General features: G+C 43.6%; 1 protein-coding gene across 1 annotated transcript; it reads left to right on the top strand.

The window, feature by feature from the left end:
* Positions 1–1530: 1530 nt before the first annotated feature.
* LOC123093584 (NADH dehydrogenase [ubiquinone] 1 beta subcomplex subunit 7) lies at positions 1531–6305 on the top strand. The gene is made up of 2 exons (XM_044515572.1): positions 1531–2046; positions 6073–6305. The coding sequence occupies exon 1, from the start codon at positions 1697–1699 to the stop codon at positions 2030–2032; it is 336 nt and encodes a 111-aa protein (XP_044371507.1). The 5' UTR covers positions 1531–1696; the 3' UTR covers positions 2033–2046; positions 6073–6305.
* Positions 6306–10792: the final 4487 nt, after the last annotated feature.

Here is a 10792-nt window from a genome sequence, read left to right as displayed (position 1 = left end):
TCTGGCTTTGTTCACTGGGACCCCACTTAACAGTACGGTGGTTCCTATGACTCAACAAAGAAGAAAAGGAAACTCGAAACAACTATGTCTTCGCACTCCATAGTCTTCACGAGATGTCTTCTCCGTCATAGTCTTCAATGTGAATGTCTTCACAGACCACCATTGTCTTCAATGTCTTCACACATTTTTAGGGGTCATCTCTGGTAGGTAAACCGAATCAATATGAGACTACTACGTGTGTTATCCTGCAATTCTCACAAACACATTAGTCCCTCAACCAGGTTTGTCATCAATACTCCAAAACCAACTAGGGGTGGCACTAGATGCACTTACAAAACCCCAACACGAGATTTATGTAGTGACATAAATCTTTTTATGAAAGCAAAGAGACAATCTTGATAACTTGTTATAGTTCCAGGTGGCAATTAATTACAAGTTCTAGCATCTTCTCCAAGTGAGAAAAGGAACAACTCCTCCAAGTGAGAAAGGGAACAACTTAAGCATAAAGTGGGGAAATATAGTGCTCTTATTCATAAAAATGTTTAGCAGAATCTTCAAATTTATGGATATAAGCAAACATGAAAAATTATATGTATTTTTAGTTTTAGCTCTCATATTATTACTTTAAATATTCATGTTCTACACAACATAATATTTATTGTATTATACTACTTATTAAAAAGAATGTAAAGTTTCCATTTCACCCTTTCCGTCATCCAATCTCTTTATGGACGTTCCCCCTCCATCCTGTTTTTTGATTTGTTCCCCCATCTCTGATTTTTCTCTCATTTGTTTTCCCTAAAAACCGACTCAATCATCCCAACTTATCAAATTTTTTTGGGAAGTCAAGTAGTTTTTACCAAAATTGTACTCCCTTTGTCCCATAATATAAGACATTTATTATACTAAAAATATGTAAAGTTCTCATTCCACCCTTTCCTTCGTCCAATCTCTTTATATACGTTCCCCCTCCATCCTCTTTTTTGATTTGTCCCCCCATCTCTGATTTTTCTCTCACCCACTTTTCCTAAAAACCAACTCAATCGTCCCAACTTACCGAAATAAAATAAATTTTTTCTCTAGCAAGTCAAGAAGTTTTTACCAAAATTGTACTCACCCCGTATTATAATATAAGACAATATTGCATCCGTCTTGTATTACGGGACGGGGAGAGTACTTGATAACAAGATGGCAGATAAATAATAGTGATTTGTTTTTCTTTCATATATTAATAAGTTCTTACCAAGTAAGTGCTTATAAAGATAAATCATGGTGATTGCGTAAAAACTTGCTAAGATTTTAGCACAAAATATGATAATAGATGTGCAGTCATAGCCTAATCTACTAGAATGTTTATGCATCCATTGCCGCACGGACAATTACCTAGTCAAACTAAAATACAGCACAAAACATTTTCGCAACAAAACATTTTAATACTCCAGTATTTTTCTCTCGGCAAATTATTTAAAATACATGCAACCGTTAAAAGGCCGCGGTAGAGAAGCAGAAAGAACTCCCAGTCGCAGGCCCCGACTCGAGCCCGCCCGAACCCAGACCAACACCCACAGTCCAAAAGCTCCAGAGCGACGGGAACCCACCACCACTCTCTCGCCCGAACCACGCGCCGCACCGAGCCCGCACCCGCACAGCCCATCGGCGACCTCGCCGGAGCGGAGAAGAGAGAAGAAGGTGAGTGATGGAAGAGGCGGCGGCGGCGGCCGGCGTGCAGCTGGGCACCTCGAAGCCGCAGATCGCGACCCAGGCGGAGATGGCGGAGGCGCGCCTGCCGATCCCCTACCGCGACCAGTGCGCGCACCTCCTCATCCCGCTCAACAAGTGCCGCGTCGCCGAGTTCTACCTCCCCTGGAAGTGCGAGCCCGAGCGCCACTCCTACGAGAAGTGCCAGTACGAGCTCGTCATGGAGCGGATGCTCCAGATGCAGAAGATCCGCGAGGCGCAGGCGGGCGCCAAGGTCAAGGGCAGCGTCACCATCGGCGTGCCCCTCGCCCCCTCCACCGCCAAGCTCGCCTGATCCGTCAGATTCAGGTGAACCGCCCGCTCCTTCCCATCATTTATTTTCCGTTCGAGGCATTGCGTCAACATTAATTAGGTTGATTGGGCGGGGTTCCGTGAATAGCTAGGGTTTGCGGTAGGATAGTTGACCCCTATTTCCGATTGCGAGTCGATTGCATCGGGTTCGACTCAAATTCACGGGATGCTGGCAGACGTTTAGAGTCTAGATCTGTAAACCGATGTATGCAGGGGATCTGGGATCCGCTTTCATGCCATATCCTTGCATTTCACTGTTGCTCCGTCCATTTCTGTTGTTATTCTGCAGTTTGTACTTTTTGAGTTGTGAATTGTGAATGTTTCGAGCTTACAGTGCTTTGACAGTGCAAAAAGGGATTACATAGGTGTAAAGCTAACACGAATCCCTGTGTGTTTGGCCTGTGGATTATTCATTCCGGAGTTTTATACTTCTGTTGAGTTGTCAAATGTGAATATTTTGTGGCTATAGAGCTTTTGAAATGCGAAAAAGGATTACATAGGTGTAAATAAAGCTAACATGAATTCCTGCTGTTTGGCCTGTGGATTTTTGTAGAGCTTCAAAACTAATTCATAATCTATTCTGGAATTCTTTTTTTGTAGCACCAGTGAAGCATTACAATTTTAGACTAGTCTTAGCAGCAGAGGGGCTATCTGTTCTGATTATGTGTTGAATTAGAAAAGAAAAGCTTCATCAACAAACTTGCTACCTTACTATCTCAGTCTCTGTGTCTCCATCAATAGGTGACATTTTGCGGTTAGTGATTTACTAGCAACTACAACTAGTTGAGAAGCTCTCCATTGCCATAGACAGGCTAACAGGGCCTCCATTCAATAAATGGAAACAGAAACAGGGATCTTTTTTAGCGTCGTCCATTTCAATAGAGAGATAAAGAACTCTAGAATTCGTATAAAATCTCACGGTTGATTGCATACCAACTATGAAGTAAATGAGTTATCAAAAGGTAATGTAAGGCAGATGCATTAGGTGCATTGAATTGATGAATTCAAGCAAGAACAGGAAGTGTGAGAATGGTCCGGGCTACTGAATGTAACCAGAAATCAACAGATATATGTACTGGTTTCTAAATAAAGTTGTGCCTTCACCTATTCATCGAGCTGGTTAGATAACAATATGATTTATGAACTCAAAACAACCAAGAAGCCGAGGTATATTTTCACGTAGACTATTGAAACTGGAAGAACAAAGGGTTCACTATAGTTAAACACGATGCATTTCGCAGTCAGTGGCGGATCTACCACTGGGTCGAGCTGGTCTTTTCAGTTTCCCTCCGGTGGGGAACGGCAGCGCTGCTGTTTGCCTGTTTATGCGACCTCTGCGCGTGAAGGGGTACGTGAGGTTTAGGGAGAGAAGGTATTTGGGCTTGGGCTGGAGTGATTGAACTTAAGGCCCAACGTGGATCGGACGTCACGTCCACGTGCAGCCAGGCAGCCACCACGGACGGTCTCTGAATCAAAAAAATGCCAGCATGGAGAGAAGGTATAGGTCGTAGTGCTATTTGTGAGGCACACAAGCTAGTAAAATTCTGGTACTCAGATCAATATCGTCATATTTGGCTAGGGGTTCCTCATGACCCATTTGCATCACTGCTATAATTTCTTTTGATAAATAAAGTTGTTAGCAGGTTCACTAAAAATATAACCAGACACCAAAACAATCTAGGCCTCTCCCCCAAATCATCCCCTTCCTGAGTCGGCCAACTTCCTGAGCCCTAATCCACTCTCGCGCGCTGCCGCTCCGTGCGGTGCTGCACCCTCCTGCTGCTCCATGCCACTCCTGCCTGCTGCACCACCGCCTGCTCCAGGCTGCTGCTTCCCGCGCCGCCCGCTCCTTGTCGTACTGTGGTATCAAGTGAGTATTTCAAGCATCAATAGTATGTTAGTTGTTCTCCTGGTTGTTTTATGCCTTTTCATGTTCTTAGTAGTTGAATTTCATGAGTTTTGCTTGAGTAGACTTGCATTTGTAACTTAAATTTTAGACCTTAAATGTTTCGGCCCGGCTAAGCTCATTCCTGGGTCTGCCACTGTTCACAGTCACCAGGAAACACATACTTGAGGTCAAATGCCAACAGATATAGGCAGCTTGTCAATATACTGGCATACAGCAAAGCCCAATCAAAGAATGAAAAAAAACATAAGGTCACACAGCTGAGAAAATTGTCATTCGGATCTTTTCTTTTCTTTCTGCAAATATGTTGTCATATCCAATTCAATGATTTAGATTTTTACACTGAAAAATTGCCACCAAAAGTTAGATGCCACATGGTCACCTGTTGAACTAGTTAATCAAGTGAGAAACACCATAGCTTGCTTTGTTTTATTCTGGTGATGATTCATATTTGTGCTGTACAATTAGTTATTAGTTCTGTCTGCTTCTAGCTAAGTCACTTGCTTTGTTTTAGAAGCTTCTCCAACTTAAGCTTAACAGGGGTAGCCTTTCTAATTCATCCAAGAAACCATCATAAGAAGTAACTCAAAAGAAATGAACATATGTGAAACTTCAGTTTTTACCTCACATTTGCAGTCAGTCAAGTTCTTTGCCCACTCATGATATGTTGAGAATATCACGGATGTGATATATAAGGAATCTTTTGAATCCCATATGGCTGCAAACCGTCCACTGTAAATCATGTCTTTTTAGCAGTTCCACGGTCTTGTCTGTTAACTCTGTTTGCAGCCTGTGACAACAAGAAACAAAGGACATAATAATGCCATACGTACAACTAGTGTCCTTTGGGTGCTCGAGGCCACTGCAAAGTATCCCTGTACTTCCAACTTAACACGAGTAACCTGTATAACTGATGCAAGGAACCATCATGGGATCTAGCTCAAAGACAGACTTCAGTTTTACCTTACATTTACACCAGGAGTCCTTTGCTAGCCCGTGACATGTTGAAAACACAATGGATGTGATATTTAAGGAATCTTTCGGATCTGATCTAGCCCATATGGCTGCAGACCGTCCACTGTAAACCCTGTCCTTTTAGCAGTTCCACGCACGATCTTGTCTGATAATTCTGTTTGCAGCCTGTGACAACAAGAAACGAAGGACAGAATAATGTTGTACATACAACTAGTGTCCTTTGGGTGGTCCAGGCTAATTTGTTCCATTAATAGTAACTGCAAAGGAATCCCTGCACACGAGTAACCTGTCTAACTCATGCAAGAAACCATCATGACATCTTGTTCAAAGAAATAGACTTCAGTGTTACCTTACATTTGCATCGGGAGTCCTGTGCTTACCTGTGACATGTTGAAAACACAACGGATGTGATATTTGAGGAATCTTTTGGTCTGATCTAGCCCATATGGCTGCAAACCGTCCACTGTAAATCATGTCTTTTTAGCAGTTCTGCAATCTTGTCTGATGATTCTGTTTGCAGCCTGTGACAGCAAGAAGCAAAGGACAGAGTATAATGGCATACCACAACTAGTGTCCTTTGGCTGTTCCAGGCTCATTCGTTCTGTTAATAATAACTGCAAAGGAATCCCTGCACTTATACTGTATGTGGGGTACTCTTTCCTTCGGACTTGGTGCATCATGACATTTTGATGTGAAGGTTTTTGGCATTTGCAATCTTTTCTATGCTGCCCATCAGGTTTTGTCGCCTTTGACTGTTCATTTCGGGTATATGGGGTGTCGGTCCATTCAGGCCAAAATTGATAGGTGTTGCTCTGTTATCTCATTCTCCTAAATGACAATGACCTTCTGAGGGGTTTGTCTCCCATGTAAATTCATCACTACGCCCTTTGATGTCTACTGGTGGTATGTGTTAGATGGTTAATGTTTGGGACAAGAGTTTCTTCCCTATCCAGTTGGCATGAGGCTAACATTTTGGCCTGAATCTGGGTCAGAAAATGTGGCTCTGTTCTTTTTTTTTTACCCTTCAGTGGTGACACTTCCTGTCTGAAAGCCCACTTGATTGTATTTTTCTGCAGCGCATATTCGTCACTAAATCATCATACTCCTAATTGACGAATAATGGATTCCTTTTGGATGTGCAGGAGGGGTTGGTGGCTAGAGCTCGAAGGGCGCTGTGCTCGCAAGGATCATGAATGTTGTTCTTGTATGAACGAAACATCTGTTTGAATTCGGCATAAAGTTAACTCTTTCTTTCTTGGTCTTGTTCCCCTCCGCCTTCCCTCCTTTGGTTCAAGTTTAAGTTTGATGGAATAAGGAACCAGCTGTCTTCCTATACTCTGACGAGTGAAATGGCAAGCTTGAAGTTTTGAATGCAGTGCATGGCCTCTGCTTTTGCATCTGCCTTGATGTAGTAGGAGCCTATTTTACAACATGAATATCTCTCCTTACGATCTGTTGCTATATTAACCTTGTGAGATTACTGGTTATTGTGGTCACAGGTTCTTCCGTTCGAGCCTTGTCAGCAATGCATCCTACGTACTGTGGGAGTTGCGATTACTCGTATTGGGCGGAACAGATCTAATAATTCTTTTATTCCACTTATTAAGAGGGATCTTTAACTAAGAAATAGACCTACCAGCTAAAAGAGGGTATCCTGAGCAATTACAAAAATGGGGTTCATTGATATTCTCGTATAGTAGATGCTATCACATGTACAGTCATACTCAATTCGATGGAGGATCTTTTATAGTTTCACACATAAGAGGATATTTCTTGGTTTCATCCAGTCATTAATAACTTAATTTTTTTAGATAGTAGTAGATAGGCAGAATGCTCGTATGAAGTCCTATTGAAACCAAGAAATATAGGCCTGCTTGCCATCCATACCAAAATGTATAGAGTTTTCAAAGAAACCGGCTACTAGAGGAAGGCCACCTAGGGATAAGAGACATAGGGATAAAGAGAGAGCCAAAAATGGAACTGTCATGTATAATCCTGCATAATTTTGAATGTTACTAGTTTCGGTACATAGACCAAATAATACAATGCAAGCAAAAGTTCCTAGATTCATGGAGATATAGAAAACATATAAATTATCATGCTTGCATATCCATCATTTGAGTCTCCAAAAATTATTCTAATAATTACATATCTGATTTGCCGTAAGGACGAATATGCAAGCATACGTTTCGTGCTTGTTTGAGTAATAGCAAGGGGATTTCCCAAAATCGTGCTAATAATAGATAGGATTCCAGAAGAAGATGCCATTTGTTTGATGGGAATGAAAAGGAATATCGAGAATTCGCGTGGCTGAAGCTAAAGGATTCCTCCCTTCTTTCTCTCATGCAAAACCGTGCATGAGACTTCCATCTCGTATTGCTCCTAAGTGATAAAAAAAAGAACTCGTCTTTTCTCTTTTTTGATTACCTTCCTCGCATATGTACAAGACTGGATCTATTCTTTTCGAAATCTATTTTGAAAAAGAACTAGTAATCCCTAACTTTTCGAGGAATCCTGCATCAGTGGTTGTGAATGGCTGACTTTTTCAATCCTTTCGATCTTGGTTCCGTAGGAGCAAGTCAGAAAGGTTGAGAAATAGAACCATCTAATTTGATTTGTTCCTAGCCATGAGATGATCATCTTAGGGTGGTCCTTTTGTCCACGGATGCTCCTATTATACTCGTAGTCTTTGAAAGATGATAACCGACTATGTAGCATCTACATTGATAATTCAAGCATTGTATACGTCATTAGTCCAATTTTTTGTAGGAACTACCTGTAATAACGAACTTGCAAAATTAATTTTTTTATTAAGAGTGAAAGGATTGATATAGTTGACTAGAGAGAGAGGGGGGGGGGGGGGGGGTGAATAGGCAACTAACAATTTTTAGCTTTTCTTTACCAAATTGAACTTTGCATCAAAGTAGGTTGTCTAGATATGCAACTAGTTGAGCAACCTATATGATGCAACAACATTAAGCACACAAGCAAGCAAAGGATATAACACAATATAGCTTGCACAAGTAAAGGTGAGAGATAACCAAAAGTGGAACCGATGGAGACGAGGATGTGTTACCGAAGTTCCTTCCTTTTGAGGGGAAGTACGTCTCCATTGGAGCGGTGTGGAGGCACAATGCTCCCCAAGAAGCCACTAGGGCCACCATATTCTCCTCACCCTCTCACACAATGAGAGATGTTGTGATTCCACTATTGGTGCCCTTGGAGGCGGCGAGCGAACCTATACAAACAAGGTTGGGGCAATCTCCACAACTGAATTGGAGGCTCCCAGTGACACCATGAAGCTTCATGTCAATGGACTATGGCTCCGCGGTGACCTCCGTCTAGGGTGCTCAAACACCCAAGAGTAATAAGATCCGCAAGGGATTAGTGGGGGGAATCAAATTTCTCTTGGTGGAAGTGTAGATCGAGGCCTTCTCAACCAATCCCTAGAGAATCAACAAGTTTGATTAGCTAGGGAGAGAGATCGAGCGAAAATGGAGCTTAGAGCATCAATGGAGCTTAGGGATGGGAGAGGTAGTCAACTCAGAGAAGAAGACTCCCCTTTTATAGTCAAGGGACAAATCCAACTGTTATCCACTTAACCAGCCCGCGACATGCGGTACTATCGCACCAGACAAGCGATACTACCGCAAGGCATTGCGGTACTACCGCCAGGCGGTGCGGTACTACCGCACCCATGGCAGATCCCAGAAGAAGCCCTTTTGTATTGACGCTACGAGCGGTAGAACCGCCGGAGCGGTACTACCGTGCACCCTTGTGGTACTACCGCAAGGCAGGGTTCAACTGGGCTGGGAAGGCACAGATGAATAAAGTTACATCCGTGACTACTTCCGCTGAATTTAGATCGGTGCAAAAGTCCGACGCGGTACTACCGCATCCAGGGAGCGGTACTAATGCATAGGGCGTGGATGTAAAAAAATTACATCCGCCCCTACTTCCGCATGAGTAGCAATGCTGGACCAGAGGTTACAGTACTACCACATCCTAGGAGCGGTACTACTGCAAGGTGGTGCGGTACTACCGCATCCTTGGGCGGTACTACCATGAGCCTTTGCAGTACTTCTGCTCCCTTGAGCAGTACTACCGCACGCCACAACACACTACCACTTGGAGACGTTCATTTTGCAGAGACACGGATAAACATATCGGAGCTCCAAAGAGGCAAGGGAAAGGTGGTGCAAAGGAACAGACGTGTACGTGATGATTCCACCCTAACCTTTCCGAAGCGGACCCCCTCTTAATAGTACGACTTTCCTATGACTCAAATCCACCAAAAGGAAACATAGAGAAACGCCGTCTTCGAAAGAACTCCAAGGGGCACGCAATCGTCTTGTGCCTATACACGAGATACCTGAAATGCTCAATGCACACGATTAGTCCGCAAAAGCATTGTCATCAATCACCAAAACCACTTAGGGAGAAATATACCCTTACAATCTCCCCCTTTTTGGTGGATTGATGACAATACGGGATTTGCAAAGAGAGATATAAGATGACACATAAGCAAACCCAACATCTATAAAATATAGACATGCTCCCCCTAGATGTGTGCACTTTAGAGAAGTGCTTTGGACTGCATGGCACACATACTAGGATCAACACTCCCCCTATATTTTATAACCAAGGCAATCCTTGCAACAATAAGTATGGATACAAGGTATAGAATTGAGCATGAAGTGAAAACGGGCACATGGCAAGATGAGCTCACAAACTACTAACATACTGGATAATAGGATAAGATAATAAGATAAGTAGAGGACATATGTCTTACACCATATGATAGTCTCCTGGAACCAGACGAACACAAACACAAGCCAACAAACCAAAGCAAACGAGGTTCAACCGAACGAACACAAAGCGTGAGACACGACACAACGACTCGCAAATCCTACACGCTCCCCCCCTTTGGCATCGAGACACCAAAAAGGCAGAGAGGACACCTACGACACAGGTGGTAGCTCAAACTGTAGGGATCACTCCTCATGCTCCTCATTGGTCTCGACAACGGTAATGGGCTCCTCCTCTGACTCAGTCCACTGATATCCTACTTGGTTATCCAGTCAGCCTCCGGAGTGATGTTCACCTCTGACCCACTCTCCACAATCTCGCCAAAGGTCCTCATGATCTTCTTATCGCACTAGCGACTCTCCTTGGAAGCAACATGGGTCCTGTACTGCCCCTTGGCTTGCATACAGAACATAGTCTTCATCTTTGCCTTCAGCTTCTTAGCCCAAGAGGGCTCAGAAGAGGAAGGAGTGTATCCCTCAGAGCTGTCCTCATCTGCATCCTCCTCCTCAAGCTCATCCTCATCCACATCCATCCTTGCAGCCTCAGCCTCTGCCTGGGAAGTGGTATTAGCCCACTTGCTCTTGATGCGTAGCTTGATAGGCTCATGGCGAATCCATTTGGGAGCTTCAAACTCTTCATTGGGAAAGAGCTGCTCCCAAGTCGTCGAGATTAATAGAAACAGGTAAGGACCATGGATGGGTACCTTACGGTTGAACACCGCAAACTGCAACTCACACCACATGATGTGTGAGACATCAAGTGGTTGCGTCTGTTGGAGACGCGCTTCCTCACAAATGAGCATCATGTCCACGAGGTAAGCATGCACTTTATCCTTGTCACCAATGCGGGGAAAAAGTGTGTTGCGGAAGATCCGGTGCATGATGTCAAGGAATGGATTCAACACCCATGTCTTCTTGTCATTGGCAAGATTCTTCTCAACAAGGTAGGGTTGGAGCTCGTTCTTGTTGGCTGACTCGGGATTGGCATGAGGGCGGATGCCAACGGGAGTGTTGAGCCCCTCATCACGAATGTGGAGCAACGTCATGAACTCCT

The sequence above is a fragment of the Triticum aestivum genome, chromosome 4B (genome assembly GCF_018294505.1).
Source record: "Triticum aestivum cultivar Chinese Spring chromosome 4B, IWGSC CS RefSeq v2.1, whole genome shotgun sequence".
Classification (NCBI taxonomy): Eukaryota; Viridiplantae; Streptophyta; class Magnoliopsida; order Poales; family Poaceae; genus Triticum; species Triticum aestivum.
This window is presented reverse-complemented; position numbering and strand designations above follow the sequence as displayed.

Coding starts and splice junctions, on each gene's coding strand:
- LOC123093584 (XM_044515572.1), top strand. CDS start 1,697: ATGGAAGAGGCGGCGGCGGCGGCCGGCGTGCAGCTGGGCACCTCGAAG.